This window comes from Electrophorus electricus, chromosome 1, assembly GCF_013358815.1.
Source record: "Electrophorus electricus isolate fEleEle1 chromosome 1, fEleEle1.pri, whole genome shotgun sequence".
NCBI classification, from domain to species: Eukaryota; Metazoa; Chordata; class Actinopteri; order Gymnotiformes; family Gymnotidae; genus Electrophorus; species Electrophorus electricus.
Genome location: NC_049535.1, coordinates 8421070 through 8441930, shown reverse-complemented (window position 1 = coordinate 8441930; position 20861 = coordinate 8421070). Strand labels below are relative to the sequence as shown.

The following is a 20861-nucleotide window of genomic DNA, read 5'->3' as shown; positions in this document are numbered from 1 at the left end:
AAGCAGTTCTTAACAGGTAACATAATTAAATTGTTGTAACATTTTATTGGTTAGTAAAATACCACAGCTTTATGTTCATTTGATGTAATTCAAACAGATTTATTGCTTTCAAAAGCTAGCTGGAGGTAAAGTGAGATGCAAAATAAAATACTTTTAAAATACATCTCTGAGACATTAAGTCTACGTAACAGTAGCACCCACATAATATACAGATCGAGACCGAGACCTACAATTTTAGGGCAGCTTTACATAGGACAGTTTTCTCTTACACAAAACATACACACAAATCGATTCCCAAATACACACAACTACAGTATAACAGAGAAGTTAACAAAAAACACTCAGCCAGCATATTTTCCAATGTTCAATGTCCTTTGAAAAACAAATTCATTTGCCCCTTCTCACTTTGGAGATAAAACAATCACAGAGTGTTTTCCTTTTAAGCTTTTTCTTGTATAAAGCCCCCCATTTATAAAGTACTATTTCTACAAAAAACTAATTTTTTAAAAATCACAATCCGATAAAAATCCTTTTTCCCAAGCAACAGGTATTTCTGCTAAAGTAACAAGAAATTCTTTGGTGACAAAAGGGCCCTGATAAATTTAGATAATTTGATTTTAAAGAAAAAAATGGATATGCAATCAACCAAGCTTATCGTGGTGTTCAAATTTTTTTTTTTTTTAATTTTAAAAAGAAAAAAGTGTGTGTGCGCACACATGTGAGTAAGTGCTCTCCTTCACCCACTGTTGGTGTTTTTTAAAACATTTATTTAGATAATATTCAGATAGAAGTAACCAATCAACTTAATCTGTGATAAACTTATCAGGCTGGCAATTACAGACAATTAGGTGGCACATTGTTGTTATAAGTGGTTATTTTTCATCAACTCTAGTATGAGCTCATGAGCATCCTGGATGCTGCCGTTGTTCTCGGTCCTGCCCTTCTTCACTTGCGTCACCAAAACATAGAGCTTCCGACCATCACCCACAGAGTCCAGTGCCAACGCTTCATAAAGGTCTGCCACTCCACAAGCCCCAGAAAGGTCCTAGGAAGGAGCGGGAGAAAGAGAGAGACAGAATACAGGAGAACAAGTTGGGGAAACAAGAACGAAGGAGGGAGCGAGAGCAGGGAAGGAATGGTAGAGAAACCACAGTTAAAGAGAGAGGGAGAATAAATGTCATGCACTTTATAAGGACCTGACACAGCAGGAGAGGATTGGCTGTGGTATAACGGCATCTGTGACCTGCCACATAGTCACTTGTGTCATCCTCCTGTGCATAAGCTGCACTACTCTGAAGGCTTTAAAAGAGCCTATAAAAAACACTGGACTCCTGCACAATGATGAGCTGTGATGAGCTGTGCAAATATGCCAGCCAAACTTGGGCACTGATCAGGACACATTACAAGCTAGCTCACCTGTTTGTTGGCTAGCACGACCAGCGGCAGGTAGGGGTCAGCAGCCAGTAGCTGGTGAAGGTGGGTTTTAGCCAGGGGGAATCGAGCGGTGTCGGCCGAGTCCACCACGAACACCAGCACTCGAGCCTTTTTCAGGTACATCTGCCAGTATTCTCGAAGCTTCTCCCTGCCTCCAACTACACACACCACCCACAAATATAAGGGGGACATTGCAGGATTAACTAATTAACTACAACAAATCTACAGAAAACATCATGATGTTACCAGGAATTTGGCCTCTTACCAACAATTCGATAATTTGTTTTTGTAATATGGCATAACTAAGTAACAGGACAATATATGGGACTGTGTGTTAGAGTGTATTTTCAATAATAACCACATGATACAGTAGTTCTAAATAATTGTTTCTCACTCCTGGGGCTGGGGTTCCCCTGGACTACACATTTTAGCATTTTCCTCTGCTCCTAACACACCTGACTCAACTCATCAGTTCAGTCCTCATCACAAATTTAAAATGAGCGGCAGTCTCCTAGAGTAATGATGTCAGACTGAGTGTAGGTGTTAGCAAGCAGTTCTATGTACTCTCAAGGAACTCGACTTGTAGTCCCTCTCTGTTGATGGAGATAGCGTTGAATCCCTGTGTGGGTGTGACATCCTGTTCCAGGTTACCAGTTGTAAAGCAGTGCAGAATGCTCGTCTTTCCTGCCCCTTCCAGACCCAGCACTAGTACCTGAGTACCACTCACCTGTGGCTGCTTAAAAAAAACACACACACACACACACACACACACATATATATATTAGCAAACACCAAATGCATCATTACAAAAATAAATAAAATAAAAATGTAACAACCATGAAGGCACGTAAAGGTCACTTCTTCACAAACGAACTTCAACAAAATAAATGATAAAAATCAGTCATACCAAGCCTCCCATTTATTTAATAAACACATATAGGGTATATTAAGAGGACAAAGACGACCACTGGAATAATGAATTCCATGTAACTTGTTCACAGTAAGGTCATGCCATCACCATGGTGACAGATAGCATTACTTAGCTGGCTAGTTATCTAGTGGGCCAAGATAACCTCCGTCATCAAACAGTAGCTAGAATTAGAAGCTGTGAATTAGAAACCTTTAGCCTACATTAACTGCCTATGTTATCTAATGACAACAAATACTTCGAAAGTGTAGCTATAGATTTTAATTTGTTGCTAGCATAATTGTTTTAGGGTCCAGTGGTAACTTTACTGATAGCTTATTAGCTAGCGTTAGCGTAACCAACTAGCCAATTAACACAGGTTAAAGTAACAAGCACTCATAATAATTCTAGAAAAAATATCTAACTAGCTAACTATTATGGTCGCTGTGTTGACATTTCTTGGCTAGTTTGTAAAGACTTTGCAACCAGCCAGTCAGTTAGCTAAGCTAGCGAGCTACATGATGGCTAAAGCTAGCTACCTTACACATGAACATGTATTGAAAAACAAACCTCAGATACCACCGGAGCTTGTCGGATGGTTTCAGTTCTTATTTCTTCCTTCACTGAAATTTCATATTTCGCAGCATCTAAAGCCTGTTTTATTTTCTTTGGTTCTTGTCCTTTCTTGGCATGTGCGGATTTCCAGATGGTATACGCGACGACTCCCGTTAGTGCCACACCAGTCCCAACTAACCCAAATTCTCGTAAACTGGGCATATTTCTTGCCCGATGGCGACGGTCTCCCAAAATGTGGTTAACAGTTTTCACACTGACATGACATGGAAGCTTTCGTTCGATTTGTGAACTGGGCCACAATTGCCTAGCCTTGATGGACAGCGAGTGTAGCCGGATGGAGTCGGGGGAGGAGTTGAGAAACGATCAGCCAAACTGGAGTTTTGCTTATAATGTCCGCCGCCCAGGAGAGACCCCAAAACTGTACAAAACACACAATAATCATGTCTATAGTCCAAAATGTATGGGGGCGAATGGAGCTGAACGGCTAAAGACGAAAAAAAAAAAAAAAATCTCATCACTTCCGTTTAATTTTGGAAACTACAAGTAAACCAGATGCAGATATTGGCCTGTGTATACTCATCACTGCACTTTAGCACCTCCTGGAGTCTCTACAAACCTTTAGTCAAAAGCTGTACTGGAATACATAGGACGCTTGACTAAATCAGGTTCACACAGCATCAAACAGTCCGTAGTTGTCTCAGTAATGTAGCTGAATATGTTTTTGTAAAAAAGTTGTATTTAGATTTTTAGGGGAAATCAAGGTTCTATGATGATTACTATTTTTAAAACTCGAAATATAGCTAAAGTAGTGCTGCCTAAACCCAATCTATGTATCTGTGTAGCTGTTATATATTTTAACAAACCAAGTTAAACAAATATCAAATTTTACTTCAAGAAAATCAATGTATTTATTAAGACTTTACATGGGAGTTCTTCCTACCATATTTCCTCTCAGAATCTTTTATGAAGTAAAACATCCAAAGTACCCACCTTTTTAGACTTTTAATTGAGCTTGATCCAGGCATGTAAAAAATAAATATACTTAGAATTCACATCAATAGCCTGTTTTTGAGCTGACAAAGTTGTTTGTCAAACACACATTTATCAGACAAGGCTTAAAAACTGAAAAAGAGAAACTAATGAACGGTCAGGTAGGGCTTGGTTAAAAATGAAACAAGAAAGAAAAAGTTTAAAAAAGAAACACAAAACAGCTGATTCTGAAAAACAAAAACATTCAGACCATGTCATGCTCATGTGATTTTTCACAGGGAGTTCTGATTATATAGTGTGACTGAACAGTGGACTCAATGGTTAAAAACGACAAAAAAAAGGGTCATATTTCTATGTTTATTAATTCAATTTTTTAATGTACAATTCCTTTCTTACCTCTCCAGTCATTCACATTTCCCCTCCTCCAATTTCTATTCGCGTAATTTGAAGGACTAGATGCATTTATGTTACAGCAAGCCCATCATCCAGCCCAATAGGGGTGCTGTGGCATCACTCCACTCATCCAGCACTTGAAAATCTCCAAATGTATGGTTAACATGAGGAAGTCGTTGGACAATGCCTCTGGGCTTCACCTCATCTGTCCATCATTCTACCATCCACCCTTTCCTCCTTTCTTCTTTTTCTGTGGGGGCTTTTTGCGAGCTGCTGCGGGAGCCGCAGGCTTTTGTTGCCGTGGCGGCACCACGTTGGTGGCGGAGCCAGTGCCGGAGCCTGGTCGTGGGGAGGTGGGGGGGCTGCTGGCCATCTTGCTAGCATCGCTGTATCCCAGAGAAACAGCAGAGAAACACTCAGTCAGCGCACACGGGCCATCGGGCGTGCATAGTCAGCCAATTAACTTCAACTATTACATTAAATTAAGTTTTATCTATTAAATATTCAACCTTGAACAGCTTTACTAGATCTACAAATTGCTCACTCTTCCTATGACCATTTTCTAAGGGTGTTCATTAAATAAACAAACAAAAAACTACCCATTACCATTACATGAAATTCATAGTTTATCAAACTATTATAGCTGGTTTGCGAAGAGGTACTTGCATTCTAGATGTTAAAAGTTTATTCTACTTAGAATTTTCAACTTATTAAACCTGCAAAACCCTTAGAATTACATCTACAGAAATTTCAGCAACTCCTCAATTCTAATTCTGGATCATTCAACAATTAAACAATTTAGATATTAAAATTTGACTCAATTCACCACTTTAGAATTCTAGCCATAACTTGGTTTTGTCTCCCCCTGCTGGTCATTGTATATAAACTCACAGTTCTGCAGCCGCTCCTGATGTTGCTCCTTGAGTTCCTCGGCCCACCTGCTCCTTCTTCTTGCCCTTTTTCCTGCCGCGATAATATGAGCGCTCCCGCATTGGCAGCCAGCGCTCAGGGTCAGGAGTCGATTTAGGGTCATAGTTCTTGGGCATTTTACCTGTGGTAGCAGGTGTTACAACACCCAATTCAATACAATGCTGCAACATTGTTGATAGGTGTTCTAAATGAATGAACAAATTAATGAATAAACAAAGTTGATATAAACATACCCTTTTTCTTTTTCTTCTTCTTTTTTACATCACCTTGCCTAAGCAAATATACATATTAAAATACAGGGTTCTTATATAATTACTTAAAAGATATATTACAGTAATAATACTCATTCATACTTTTTGACAGCATTTTTTAAAAGCCCACCCCATTCCCTAAAGAGAAAGAAGGTACCCCTGGTCCTTGGCCAGAGTTTCCCCTGACACTTTGGTAGCTCTCTTCCTGATGTAAGTGGCATCGTGGGAGTTTTCCAGCTCGTCTACGTCTATGTTAAAGGACATCGTGTCCGGGGAGGGGAGGTGCTTGCTTAGCCTAAGAGAGCTAGCTCAGGAAAAGTCCATTCCACTTTTAAACACAAGACACACATTTCAAATAGAAAACACATGCTAACAGAAGGCTAATTCAGGTTCTTAAATATAATAGTTTAAAGGTAGCAAAACACACACACACACCCACACCCACACCCACACACTCACCCACCCACCCTGGGCTGACTAAAGTTTGATTATAAACACAAGAAACACACACACGCATAAACAACAACTAAATCTAACAGCTCTACATATGGACAGCATTCTAAAATTATGCCTGAGACTGTAACTGAGTGGGATTCTATTGCAGAAGGTTCAGAAAAATAATAATAACTAGCCTGGTACTTTCAATCACAGAGAAATACTCCTAATTCTGCCCACACTTAAATGTTTTTCTTCTGATTCTGTCCACGCTTAAATGTTTACCCTTTCATTCTGTCCACATTTAAACATTTTCCCCCACTCTACTGAACCTGAATAATCTGAAGGATATGTTGACAAAGTACAGTGGCTAACAGAGACATCTACCCTTGGGAAACATTTAAAGGTGCCATAGAATAGCAAACTGAGTTTACTTTGGTATATCTGCAGAAGTGGAGAATAGTACATGGAACTGACATAACGTGAATGTCAAACAATACCGTCACCTCCTTCAACTGCAAATCCCACATAAGCAAAGAGCAGTGATACAGTGTAATGAAGGCTGAAGGCAGCCACCCTACCTGGGACTTGGACACTGGGCTGACGGGAGGTAAATGTGAGCTCTGACCACCATACCCAAGAGCCAGCTCTCTAGCAAAATCTTAGACTGTTACATAACAATTTTGACTGATTAATATTTAATTTCCCAAAATTTGCATAGACCAGCCCACATTCTAGCGCAGGCCTGCACAGCCAAAAGGTCAAAAGTTCTGCCGGCGAAAGATAAAAACAATGATCACAGAACAACAAGAACTGCAGACTATGTACAGAAAAATACCAACGCAGGCTGTGAAGGTGATGTCGGCACTCTTCATTCCCTTCCATGGACAATATCAAGAAGGCTTTCCTCAGCATTTGACAGGCATCACAAGCCTGACTGCAACCTGTAAGTGGTTTGTAATTTTATCCACTTTTGGTCAGCTGAAGTCATATCTTAAACTGAAAGTTTCAGTGAGCTAACAACTTTGATTTGTTTGTGTTGTCAAGCTCAAAAGAAAATAGCTAGTATAGGTAATGTTATCTACTAGCAAGCTCCAATTAACCAACATATCTCACTAAATACTATGACCATCTACCTTACAAGGAGGTTAATTTTCTTTTCCTTCCTGTGTCCCATTCAAAGAAATAGCCTGTGTTGTTATATAAATCTATAATATTAAAATGCATTTGTTAATCCCTTTGTCAGGTACATTTGTAATTCATATTTCATCAATAAGATATAACTCAGAACCTGACTAGTTTGGTTGCTTATAGATAACCACTATATACCTAACTCATTCCTTCTAGCTAATGTTAGCTTCTCGACAACTGAAATGGAAATGGTTGTCAAATGTGGAAATGTTTGACAAAACATCTAGCCAATCTGTTAAAATCAGTTTGTTTGAAAACTGAAGTATGACATCTTTGCACATCTGTATTTGTAAGCTCCTGCTTACAAATGAAGGTTTCCTAGCCAATTTATATTTGACAAATGTCTGTTGGAGTCTTCACAGTGCTTATCTGTAAGCCATCCAATGACAGCAGAGCTCAAATTATTCATGAGCCCACAAAAAAAGGGAAAACAACTTGTTTCATTCTAGGGCCAAATCAGGTGTTTTTCACCCAAACCAGTCGCAAACCTGCTAAATAGACATCAGAGAACAATTGAAAATACTGAATAAATTCATTCTAGGGCACCTTTAAGTGACTTGACTAGCAAGCATAACATTACCTTGTGGAATACGGCCTTAAATTACCATCTTAAACAATGCCGGTGGTGTGTGTATGTGGATATCAGTGCATGCAATAATGTATGTGTATTAAAGTAGTGTGTAAGGAGGCAATGTTGCATGAGTGTGTGCATGTGAGTGTGTTTAGAACATGCAAGGATACGCCTTGGCCTTGTCCTGGTCCACAAGTGAGTATGCAGAGATGAGCTGTGCCAACGTGTGAACGTCCTTCCGGTTCTGCTTCCACAGCTGCTCCAGGTCAGTGAGGGCCTCCTTCTTCCTGCCATAGCGAAGCTTAAAATCTGCAGCCTCACGTACGAGGGCAAGGTGGGTCACACTGCCAGGCTGAGACGGCAGCAAGACAAGACAGGAGATATGTGAGACAGGGAAAAACACATACCAGTAATAAACTGAGTTTAGATTAGATTTGTCAGTACAATTAATGGCTCTGATATAAAAGCCCTCTCCGTGATCATCAAGAAAACGTCTTGGCTAGGGCCTCACCTGCTCTGACTGGTAATAGTGGATAGCTTGGCTGAACACATCAATTGCACTATCAATGTCTTCTTCATGTGTGTACATCATCACCAGGGCAGAAACCTTTCATAAACAAAACTAAAGTTAGTAATAACAGCACATAACCCAACACATGTAATGGCCTTAGGCAAGCTTACTCTCATCAGGCACCGGTAACAGCAAAGTACAAAGATCTTTGGAAAAAGAATGAAGGAAATCTTACCATTCCTTGTTTGTGCTTAAAATCTTCTATGGACCTCAAAATGTCACATGCTTTAGTCACATGACCTACAAGGAGAAAAAAACAGACTGCTGTAAATTTAGTGGACTCTAGTTGTGTGTGTGTGAGTAAGTGTGTGTGCATGAAAAAAAAACAAAAAAACAAGACCTTGAGTCAGATAAAGTTGTGCCATGGTCAGTTTGATTCCAGATGCACTCTCTGGGTGGTGTTCTGAAAAGCGCTACAAATACAACAGACAATCTGTCATTATATCACAGGGAAATACTGAGACGAAGATAATAAAAGAAAAAGACAGGGACAGAACGCCAGAAAGTGGGGGAGAGAGACAAAGAGATAGAGAAAAGAGAGAGAGAGAGAGAGATAGAGATTATGATAAAATGTTAGTCAGTCAATTCCGATATACAAGCACACAACACTCAAACGTACGCTTTCTCCCTCTCCCTCTTGGCTGGCAGGCTTTCTCCCTTTTCCCCCCCCTCCTTTTTCATTTTGTTTTTTTTTTTTTACTTAGTTTTGTGTTATTTGTAGGTTGGTTTTGGTTTGCTTTTTAGGGAGCTACTGGAATTTTTTTGGGTTGTCGTTTTGTGCAGAGGTTTTGTTTTGCTTTGTGAAAGTGTGGTTGGCGTCTCTTCCTGGGCGCCATGGTGAACCGGGGCAGAATGGCTTTCAAGCAGCTGAACCGATGACATGCAGTGAAAGTGGCTGCAGGTGTAAACGTTTTAATAGAGGAGTGCATTCTGGCTGTAGTGGACGTGGTGGGGCACGACAGTATCTTATTTGTGTCCAGAATGAGTAGTTCGATTGTTTTGTTTTGGAATAGCGTTGATAAAGTTTAAGATGCGAGTGGTGTCATTATTAATGATAGCTTCTTTAGTGCTCTCCCCCTTGTTTAACCCCGGCTAAGCGAGTCAAGTACCACCGTTTATAAAAGACGATGTTCTAGCTTTGGCCAACCAATGTCTCCAATTTAAAAAAATTCCACTCGGATGTCAGTTACCACTATTAAAACATGTCGTGTCTTTTAGGAGGCCCGTAGTTATGATTTTGAAAGAACACAACTGATCTCAATGTCTCATTTAAATTCAAAATTGATCATTTTAAATTATATGGTCTTTGCTACAATGGAAACATTGAAGTGCTTTGGGTGTGGAGGGGAAGGCCTTCTTGTATGATCCTGTCCAGAAAAGGCGGATAATGTCACCTCCACGTACGGACAGCTTGAGTAAATCAATTTTGGAGGTTGGAGATGAGCAGGATGGGAGAATCGTGCAAGGTCCTGATGACAGTTTGAAAATCATGGTGGATAAACACAACTTAGGAGGTAAGGAGAGCGAAGATGGGTGCAATAGGGAAGACTTCGGTCAGTCTAGGAATGATACAAGCGGAACAGAACTGGGACTAGGCACAGAAGGGATTATTGGTGATGGTTAGTCTAGAGGTGTCACTTGTGCAACAGTGGGAGTAGTTAAATCGGGGTCTGAGGGCGTGGATGATATGTTGGCTGATTCAGTTAGCTCCAGTGATAAAGTTCCAGTTACCAAAAGGAAGAAGGTCTGTGTCAGTCAGCATAAAACACAGAGTGCTAGGAGACTCATGGGAGTGGGCGAACAGTTGTGACGAAGTGTCTACTGAATATGCTGAAAATGATCCGTCTGATTCAAACATTTCCTTATATTCGTAGCCCTGTGGTCTTTGAGAAATGTATACTTTAAAAATGATCAGAACATTCTTGGAAAATACAAAACATGCAAAAGGGTACAGGTGGAAGAGCACTTTCCAGATCGGGCGGGTTTTATACAGTCTTTGCAGTATTTGGGCTAGATTTAGTTTTCATTTTCAACATAAGGGTCTGCAGTCTGGCTACAATTAATATTAATGGGGCCAGACAAACAACACAGTTTTTTCAGTTAAAAATTTAAAGTAATTAGTTTTTGTTCGAGAAACTCAATGACAGGCAGAATGAAGCAGACTGGTTGAGAGAGTGGGATGGTAAAGGGTAACTCCTTCCTTAGTCACAACAGCACCATGTCTGGGAGCGTGGCTGTGCTCTTTCCCAGGAGTTGGGTTCCTCAGTCATTTGTAGTGGAGGATATACTAGGGGAACAATTACTAAAGATTTGAGCTGTTTTTGAACATTGTGCTTTTGTATTTGGATGTTTATATACACCACTAGTCGGAAATGAGAGAATGTCTATTCTGCATGCACTGTGTTGACCAGTTGTAATGTTGATGACTAGTTTGTTTTATCTGGAGATTTTTATTGTACAGAATCGAACAGATAGGAATCATTTAGAACCTCATGTCGCCTCTTGTAAGATTGAGTTGATTAAAAAACTAACTCTGACATTTGGAGGCATTTTAACAGTCAACAGAGACAGTACACTGACACATGCAAGACTGAATTCCATTTTCTTTTAGCAAAGCTGGACAGAATTCATGGTTTTAAACGCCATCTTAATGCATTTCAGAGCTACCAGATTTCACCGATTGCACTGTCTGCTCATGGCATGGCCAAGTGTGTAATGGGGTAATCCATAATCAAGCCCAGGATGTCATATTGGCACTTTAATAGATTATGCATACTTTTGGAAAGTATATGTTGCTTTTTTGGGTGAGTTCAGGGCAACTAAATCATCCTTTGAAACTTTACAACATTGGTGGGATCTTGACAAAGCTGAAATAAAGCAGTTGTGCCAGCAATACACTCACAGCATCACTAAGGACACGGCCAGATCCATAAAAAGCCTTGAGACAGAGAGAGTTGACATCCAGGAATGAACAGAGACCATGGGAAATGTAGAGCGTATTGAGGCTCTTAAAGTAAAAACAGTGGCACTAGCCAACCTGCATGGAGTAAAGGCACAGGAGGCCCTGGTCCGTTCTCACAGATGGACACTGCCATCTGTGTCCATTTGGTTTAGACCGTAAAAATGGTCAGAAGAGACGGTCACAAGAAGAGATGGTTTTTAGATGGTCTTCCGCACGTAGAAGAAGAGGCTGTCTTGAGGGGTCATTAGGGGTCACTGTCCCTGGTGGAGTTGCAGGATGCCCTTCAGTGCATGGAGGGTGGGAAAGCCCCAGGTACTGATGGACTGCCAGTGGGGTTTTACAAATCCTTCTGGTCTCGGAGCCATGAGGATGCGCTGGAGGTTATACACGATGGTCTTTTATGAACGTCAGAGTCTGCCATCAAGCTGCTGTAGGGCAGGTCTGACTTTGTTACCCAAGAAAGGAGATTTACAGGCATGGAGAATTTGGAGACCCGTTTCATTGTTCTGTTGTGATAAGTTTCTTTAAAAAGCCTTGGCCATTAGGCTAAAGAAGGTGATGGGCCAGGAGATTGATCCTGACCAGAGATGCTATGTGCCAGGGAGGTCAATGTTTGACAATATAACTAATTCGGCATCTTCTGGAAGTCTCAAGACTATTGAGTCTGGATACTGGACTGATTTCTTGGACCAGGAAAAGGCTTTTGACAGGGCTGAACATGAATATCTATGGAAGACTCTAGATGCCTTTAGCTGAAGCCCTGGCTTCACTGCCAATATTAGGGTTCTGTATTGTGATGCTGAAAGTTAACAGTGGTTTGAGTGCTCCTTTCAGGGTTCAGAGGGGGATTGGCAGGGCTGTACCCTATCCACAATGTTATATGCTTTAGCTATAGAACCCTTCTAACATGTGTTATGGAGAGTCATCCCTGGTTTTGCTTTACCATAATCTGATCTTGTCATTTTACATTTTATTTTTAAATTTTACTGTCTGCCTATGCTGATGTTATGCTTATCATAATGTGATGCTTAAAACCCAAGCTGATGTTGATAACCTACTCAGCACAGTGGAAAGGTTTAGTAAGACTTCCTCTGCTAAGGTAAACTGGAACAAAAGTGAGGCCTTGCTGGTAGGAAGCTGGCCAAATGGGACACCATGTTTACCACAGTGGTTGAGTTGGGTTAGGAAGTGTTTTAAATATTTGGGAGTCTTTCTGGGGCCCAGACAAACTGAAAAGAAAAACTGGGATGGACTGTTAAAGAAAGTTAAAGGTCGACTTGACAGATGGAACTGGATATGGTCTCAGCTGTCATATATAGGATGGGTTCTGATTTGTACCCTCAAACCATCATCCAGGTCTTCTGTCCAGCATCAAGGCGGTGTTAGAGGACTTTTTTTGGGACAAGTTACATTGGATCCCTCAGAGCATGTTGTTTCTATCTAAAGAAGATTGCAACCTTTCGTCTTCAGTTTTTGCAGGGACTTCCCACCGGGCCAGCAAACCTGGTGTGGATACCTTTAGGCCAACTGTCCCTGGGGGAAGGGTTCAATCCAGCATGGAGAGCGCTCTATAAACCACTTTTGACGAGGCCTTATGGTGATTTACAGTGGAAAATTGTACATGGCATAGTAGCGGTTAATGCTTTTGTTTAAATTTTAAACCCAGCTGAGAGTCCTGAGTGTCCGTATTGTGGCATGATGGAAACAGTTTCACTTTTTTATGGAACGTCTCAGGTTGATGTCTTTGTTTAGCCTCTTAGTAATTATTTTTGATAAGGTTGGTGTTTTTACATCAGCACTCTATTTCTGGGTATAATTACAAACAGAAGAAAGCACAATGGGGGAAACTATGATGGCTGTGTGAATCAGTAGGAAGTTACAATTACAATTCCATCAATTACAAGATGGAACTGTACATTCTGTACATACATATATACACTGTGTATATAAACATAATATACATATATTGTACACACATTGTTAATATATTTTTTTATATATATATATATATATATATATATATATATATATATATATATATATATATATATATTTTTTTTTTTTTTTTTCTCTATGCACCCCTGTTTTTCTTTTTCCTCAGTTTGGACAGAGCACTCTCAACCATTTCACTGTGCGTTATACTGTGTATGACTATATGTGACAAATAAACCAAACTTGAAACTTGAGAAGTGTTTGAGGGCCAGACTGACAGTAGTATTGTAAATGTGTTCAAAAGAGTTGCATAGTGTTAGATTAGTTTTATTAATGATCTACTTTTGAAAATATTTGGGGTTACAATGATGTTTTGTGCTCTGTAAAAGATGAGGGAGTTGTTTTTGATTTTTTGTGTTAAATTTTCTTTTTCCTTTTTGAAATTGAGAGAGAGCGAGAGATGCTTGGTGGCACCTGCAGTTGCTCCAAGGCCTTGCTGTGCTGTTTCTCTCTGCAGAGCTGGGCCACCTGGATGAGGACAGGTCGCGGGTGACTAGGGTTCTGTGCCTGCAAGCTCGATGATAACTTCCTGCACTGGTCAGCCTGTCAATGCACATGACAGCTCTCACAGTGGGTCCAATCAAGTGGAAGGCCTGCTGTGGCCAAAAAAACTAAAACAATCATGAAAACATAAAACGTTTTACATTTCTATAAGGAACTGATGGCCAATATAATGGAAACTACAAAAGGAAAGGACAGGGGGAAAAGGCATTTTATGGTATAAGGTCTGTATAATGACTAACATACATGATGCTGAGCAGGACGCAACAGTAGACTTATAGGGCTGTGTGTGCGCGCTTGTACCTGGTTTGTATACATTGCTAACAGAGCTTTGTTAAACTCGATGGCTTGCAGCTGCTTCTTGGCTAGTTTGTATTCTACTCCTTCAGCATTCATTAGTTTGACCTTCTTCTTGGAATCAAACACATTTTGGTCCTGCAGGATCAAAGAGCCAACACATGAACCGACAATACACACCACCCACATCCATACACACTTCTGTAACTATAGCTCAAGCACCCTAGAATTATTCTGCTGCTCGTTATGTCTCACCTTATTGATGGTGATGATGTTATTGGCAGTTACAGCAAGCAGACCCACATCAGATGGTCTGAGCAACAAACAGATTGAAACATTAATAAGACAGTCATGAAAAAACATTTTGAGGTAGACTTTTAAGTTTAAATGTCTATATTTGAAGCACGGGCTCTGTCCGTGTGTGTAGGAGCATGTATGTGTCCATACTTAAGTTTGACAACTTGGTTATAGAGGGCCAGTGCATCTTCTGTCCTGCCTTGAAGCTGCATAACGCAAGCCATCTGAGAATGGATCACAGCCAGCTCAGCATCGATATCCTCCTCAGTCACATCCTACACACACACACACACACGGTTACAACCTTTTTACAACCATTTAAAACAAAGCAGACATATGCATACGCATGTACATAAATCTTATTTTCAGTAATTTTTTAAAATTCATTTTTATACAAATTTTCCAATACCTTTTTTTAAATTCATTTTTATACAATTTTACAATGCATCTCTTCCACCATTTCATTTACTTATTTTAGTTATAATGGTGTACGGTGCACAGAGCAGAGTAATAGCACGGTAACAGTCATAGCACAGTAACAGTAATAACAGTTTATAGTAATAGCAATATTTCTCAAAAAATGGGCTCTTGGTGAACTCACTGTGTCCTCAGACAAAGACCTCCTACAGAGCTCTGCAATAAGAAAGCCAGCAAATTAGAACCACAACAAAGAGAAACGATTCCAGATTCACATCCGAATGGATTTCATGAACACCACTCGACCAGTTATTAAAACAAATGGCCTTTATCCACAAAAGGGGAAAAGAAAAACATGCCCACAGTGCTTTAAAATAATGACCTCTTACCTTCAGCTTCCTGAAGTTTCTTCATGGCCTGAGTGAGCAACCCTCTACCAATCAGACCACAGGCAGCATTGTAGCACAACTCGTACGTGCTGTCAGTGAGGCCCAGGTCCTCCTGCAAACAATGACAAAGGGAGCAGCTCAGTAAGAGCGTGAACAACTCTTTGCAAAAGCGTAACCTTAACCACGCTAATTCAGCAGATGGTAAATCTAGTCCTGAATGCACTCCTCAGCAGTTTAGTGTTTTCCTGATTCAGTTCATGCAGTGTGTGATTATAGGAAATTGTGAACAGATCTGTGTCACACGAACCCTGCCTGAAAATTGCATGGGATGCATATGTGGGGCTTTCTCCATGCACTTAGTGCATGTGTGTAAATGGTATAGAGTTCTCCCACATGCTCTGTGTGCATCTGTGTTTTGACACACAGGTGGAGATCTCTCCCACATGCTCTGTATGAATTTGTGTTTTGACTCACAGGTGTAGAGTTCTCCCACATGCTCTGTGCAGCCAGCACCGCTGCCAGATTAGTCTTCCTTTCCTCCTCATACTCATCCTGGGAATTCCTGATCAGGTCCTTATACACAGTCTCACACTCACTGTACCGCTCCAGCCTATACAGCTATACACATATGAATCATAATTACATTGCCAAAAATGTATTAGATATTTTGCTCAAACTCTAAACAGAAAAAGACACACTCAGGAAGGAAAATAAAGACCTGGTAATGACCATTATAAGGACAGCTTATGTAGAAACAGTCTTATGCATTTGAAGCATTAAAGTGTGCAGAAGGTGCACCTGCACTAGTAGTTTTGTAGTGCAGAGAATATTTCAGTTTCACTGACACATGACCTCAACTTACCACTATTCCCAAATAACTTGTATAATTATTTAAAATCTGAATAATCAGTATAGGTTTGATAGTATGATAGGACTAATACTAAGTGCCTCTAACTTCTAAAGTCAGGGATAACATTCTCACCACTTGGCCATAGAGCTCTTTGAGTTTGTCTGTCTGTTCAGCAATTCCTTCAATGGTCTTCAGCGCACTCTCCACTCTGTTAAGCCGATATTCACAGTATGCCTTCTCAAACCCAATCATATCACTATGGACAGACAAAACAGCAAATCAACAGGTTTACACTTCCCCCAATGCTGCTTAATGGACTAGTTTTGGAGGACCCATGACTTTCCATATCACTCAACTCAGAATATGAATATGGAATGGCTTTCCAAGTAATGGCACACTAATAAATGTGCTTAGGTAGGAACAAGAATGAGTGACCGGTTTGTTGTGTGTTTATGTTTGTTTTGTGAGAGGGTCCATTCTAGAGGACAAATGACTATCTGTGGTCTATGCAGCATGTTCTGCTGGCACACACTGTGCTTTAATTTCTTTGCTGAATATGCAGTTTTCATCTTCTCAAATTCTTCATTTTTTATAAGCATTCTTTTTAGCAATGGTTCATAAAAATCTTTCATGATAACATGGATTTGTTGTTCCTTGTTTACTTTAGTCAAATTCCTAAATTTTCAGTCAGCGCCTTGTTTCAACATGATGGGTATTTTAACCAGCAATGCCATTAATTCATTACAACCAGTCGGGCGTGACTACATGAAATAAAACAGAGGAATAAAAAACACCACCGTAAATTTGTTACATTAAATGTCCCGACTCTTTTGACCGCACAAGCTCAGTGGAGCGCTGGTGTCGTTGCACGAACTCGTCCAGTGATTTAACGCCACAGTTCGAAAGCACGCGAAAAACACAACAAACAGCAGTGCATGTGTCATCCTGGACCAGAATTTATTAAAGAAACAGAAACAACAGGTACAAAAGAAGTCAATTTGCAGTGCTTAACCTTAATCCAAGTTAAACTACAGGGACATGAATAAAATCCAAGCTGTTAAAGCCGATGCTTACCTTGTGAGTGACCTGGTGTGAGTGTTTATGACATTCAGCGCTTCTTTGAACCCTCCGTTTTGAATAAGGCATACAATTTTACAACGCAGCGCTGTCACGTCGTCCTTATTTTCATGAAGAACTTTGAAAGAAACAGCATAAATTGTAAAACGCCTTCAAAACATCCTATCTGGCAATCTAGTATTTTTACCCTAAGTAAGAAGCATTAGGTGCGTCTGATAAACAATTTAATTTCGAAATAAATATGTCTTTAGAGAGTAGACAAAATTAACAGGAAAGCTAGCAGAAAATTAGTCTGGCTAGGTTAGTTAGGGATAACTATGATAGCCAGCTACCTCAATTGTTCAGGATGTTAAGCGCTAACCTATGTTAGCCGACTGGGGGCTTTTCACTCCAAACTATGATGGACACGTAATCATTAATTTTCTTACATTACAGACACTTATCTAGCTTATACATCCACTGATCGCTAAAACAACAGTTAACTTGGTTATTCATTTCAAGATGCTGTAAATTAAACAATTGCCAGATGACTAATAGCTTATAGAAAGCTAGCGAACGTGGTTTTTCACTCAGTACAAATGTCTAGGTAACGTTAGCTACTTAACGTTAGCTTAGCACGCTACCGGCCCTAACGAATATCGCAAAACCACAGAACTGCGATAGACCGCATTTAACCAAGCTATTGCGATATCGCGCAAAAAAAGAATACGATTATTATCGTTACTTTTATTCACAGCTTTGAGGGCTCTTGTGAAGTCGCCATTCTGTCCACAGCGGCTCACTTCGGTCCACAACGACGCTGAAGACCCCACACCACTCGCCATCTTCTGCGATGTAAATGACCTGCGAATGAAGCGATACAGGACTTGAAATCATGACTATTTTCTTCCGGGAAGAATACCACTTCCATAATAAAGGTCATTTTTATGGGTTTGAATATAATTACTGATATCAAGGATATATATTCTACTAAACAAAACTGATTTTTTTTTACTAGTACAAATTAAATGCCGAATATTTAAAATTCAATTCTGCTTGTCAAATATTTTTGTATGTGGAAACTAAGCAGTTTACCTGAGTACTGATTACTAATCACTCTCTCTACGATCAACTTAGTTTTTGAGAGATTTGTTTTTAAATATGATCACACCATACACTCCTGTAAGAATCGAACATGATCTTGATCAACATTAGATAGCAGCGACAACAAAATTGTATCTCTCTGCAAATTTTATATCATAGGCACTCATGCAGTTATCTGTATACAGGATGAATAATAAAGTCAGCAACAGATACTTACAGGTAGATCCTTTAGGTGCTTGGAGGTGTCTATGCAGTGAATCCAACAAAAATAGTTTAGCATTATTCATACCCCTACCAGGGCAGTATACAACTGAAGAGGACCTATTTGATCTTGAGTAATTTTAAGAAAAATGATTTCATAACTAAGGATGTAATAGCTATTGGTCTAAAATCATTTAAGACCTTAAGATAGGATTTCTTGTCAACTGGAACAACTATAGAATGTTTCCACGTCTGAAGAATAAGGGACTTCTAGAGCTGGAAGTCAAGCCCTGTCTGGTCAACACAATATTTTATATCCTACCAGATATGCCATCAGAACATACAGCCTTGTATATGTGAATTTTTTATAAGTTATCATCTTTATTAACATATTTTCTCTTGCTCTGTACCAGTAAAATATTATTTTCTTCTTATTAAATGGTTATCACCAGCTTTTGTTGACATAACAGAAGCTGGCACCACAGATTTTGCCTTGTCTTCTGTTTGTCCTGATTGAACTGCAGAGTATTGTCGAAGCCATCTATATACAATCCATTATCACTCACAGCTGGATCAAGACACGTCACTGTAAAAGCCAACATACTTGCACTCATGCAAGTATAGAAATATGGAAAGCTAAAGTAGTCAATATTTGCCTCAAACTAAACACGTTTTATTTATAAAATGATATTAAAAAAACCCCCAACCAAAACCCCTAGAGTGTTGTAGGTTTTTATGCCACAAAATAAATGTAAGGCCAAAGGAGTTAATATTCATCCTCAAATCAAACACATTTTATTTATAAAACATGGGAAAAAAGCAGCAGTTTGGCTGTTTTGACGCCACAAAATATGATATTAATCTTCACTATATACCGCAAAACAACAAAAACGCCATATATTGTGGCATTTAAAATGTTATGTTAAATCGTCATAAAGAATGCCATTTTAATAGCTCTAAAATAGCATTTTTTATGTTGCTTGTGCCCCTCTAACAGCATTAAAACTTTGCTTTATAATAAGGCAATGAGCTCCACCTGTGAGCTTTTGACAGTCAGTAGAGAACTTTTCACCCAGTTGCTCACGAATGAACAAGGTCAGACTAGTTCACTACAGATCTTATTGGCTGATAAACCATTGTAAACAATTATTAATTTTTGGGATTCACCAATGTGTTAATGGTTTGATCATTCATTTATTAATTCATATAGCTCTTAGCTAGCTAGCTAAATGTTGGTTAGACCTAGCAACAGTGACCATGGTTAGGTGCTTCAGAAATCGGATAACTTTAAATGGGCAGTTAACTAGTTAGCGACATTTCCTACAGTTGGAAGATGGCAAGGAGGAACTTTATTTTGTTTTGTAGTTGGACACTAAATTACTCACTTGACAATCCTGGCCCTGATATACCTAAATTAACATTAACAAGGTAAGGGCTATTTTAAATGGGTTAATCGCAGAGTCTGTTAGACTGGCACAGCAGTAACCAGAGCCAAACTAACTAATAATTGGCTGCAAAACAAAGCTCATTTAAAGGTAGCTACAGTTGGGAAGGTGTGAGATGTTTCTAGTGTTACACAGAAATAAGTTTGCCATCTTGTAGGAACAAATGCATAACATCAGCATTTTTTCCCCATTTTATACAGTTGTTTCATTCCCTTTTCCTCAAAGCTCTCCATTTCCTTCCTCTCTTTCTCTGTCTTTTTCAGCAGTTCTCTGTCTCTTTTTCAGTATACTAAATGGCTAGCTTTCAGTCTTCTGTCTCAGGGCTCACTCTTTGTTCTGATAATCAGCAACAGCCTCGACTTCTTCCATGAGTGCTGCCTGCATTTTCTCCACACTTGTCTTAAAAGTGGGAAATCCAGTCTCCCTGACTGGAGAAGATTAACAAGATTGCTTAATAAACATAAGTCTCCTGGATAAATTTCACCCACAGCAAAGGTCAAAATGCAGCTACTCATAATGGCAAGCGCTTGACCATACTAAACTAAATGAGTCTCCATCTAAAGAGGGCTTCATATCATAATTTAAAGTGGTATTTTAGTTGTAACAGTTGACAACTCACCTTACTCACTCTATGATGCGCTTAGAGGGTGGAATCTTCCAGCTGCTCAACAACCTCCAGCTCAACAGGAGATTGTCCTACAATGTGGGTTGGATGTAAAATGTGAGATGTGCTGCTACTAACTTTAAGGGGATGGACACTGTTCCGCCGAAAATACATGACACTTTTGTAAGCATGTCTTTTTAAAATGATTATATGATAGCTTGAGTTCTTTATATTCTGAATACCACATATTATGACACCATGCGACTAGAATTTTATACCCATGACACCCCATGTTTGTAAGATACAAAAGGTTACCGTTAAGGCTATATTGAATACACTTTAAAATGTGCTCATGAATGAGTTTAACAGAAGCCAAGTAATTTGAACACAAAAGAAGAAATTACTCTGCTCATAGAGTTAATTTACTTGTTAAAAATTTTTTTTGAAGGAAGTGAAATTCCAGTAGTCTAAGCAAGTCACTGCACAAATAAAACCAA

General features: G+C 39.5%; 2 protein-coding genes across 3 annotated transcripts; both read right to left on the bottom strand.

Annotated features, from left to right (window-relative positions):
- Window positions 1-25: 25 nt before the first annotated feature.
- Window positions 26-3414, bottom strand: arl9 (ADP-ribosylation factor-like 9). 2 transcript variants are annotated; one of them, XM_027031464.2, is made up of 4 exons: window positions 2912-3414; window positions 1999-2170; window positions 1417-1592; window positions 26-1045 (listed from the first exon to the last, which is right to left on the bottom strand). In XM_027031464.2, the coding sequence occupies exons 1-4, from the start codon at window positions 3116-3118 to the stop codon at window positions 863-865; spliced, it is 738 nt and encodes a 245-aa protein (XP_026887265.2). In that variant the 5' UTR covers window positions 3119-3414; the 3' UTR covers window positions 26-862. The 2 variants fall into 2 exon arrangements, with proteins under 2 accessions (XP_026887265.2, XP_026887266.2); XM_027031465.2 differs by having other exon boundaries at window positions 1999-2167; window positions 2912-3412.
- Window positions 3415-4250: 836 nt separating this feature from the next.
- srp72 (signal recognition particle 72) lies at window positions 4251-17856 on the bottom strand. The gene is made up of 18 exons (XM_027031463.2): window positions 17756-17856; window positions 17029-17149; window positions 16087-16210; window positions 15579-15722; window positions 15105-15216; window positions 14900-14931; window positions 14449-14573; window positions 14257-14314; window positions 14008-14139; window positions 13618-13746; window positions 8590-8662; window positions 8425-8489; window positions 8190-8285; window positions 7849-8030; window positions 5639-5776; window positions 5464-5501; window positions 5192-5351; window positions 4251-4686 (listed from the first exon to the last, which is right to left on the bottom strand). Exons 1-18 carry the CDS (start codon window positions 17853-17855, stop codon window positions 4518-4520), a joined length of 1998 nt encoding a protein of 665 aa, XP_026887264.2. The 5' UTR covers window position 17856; the 3' UTR covers window positions 4251-4517.
- Window positions 17857-20861: the final 3005 nt, after the last annotated feature.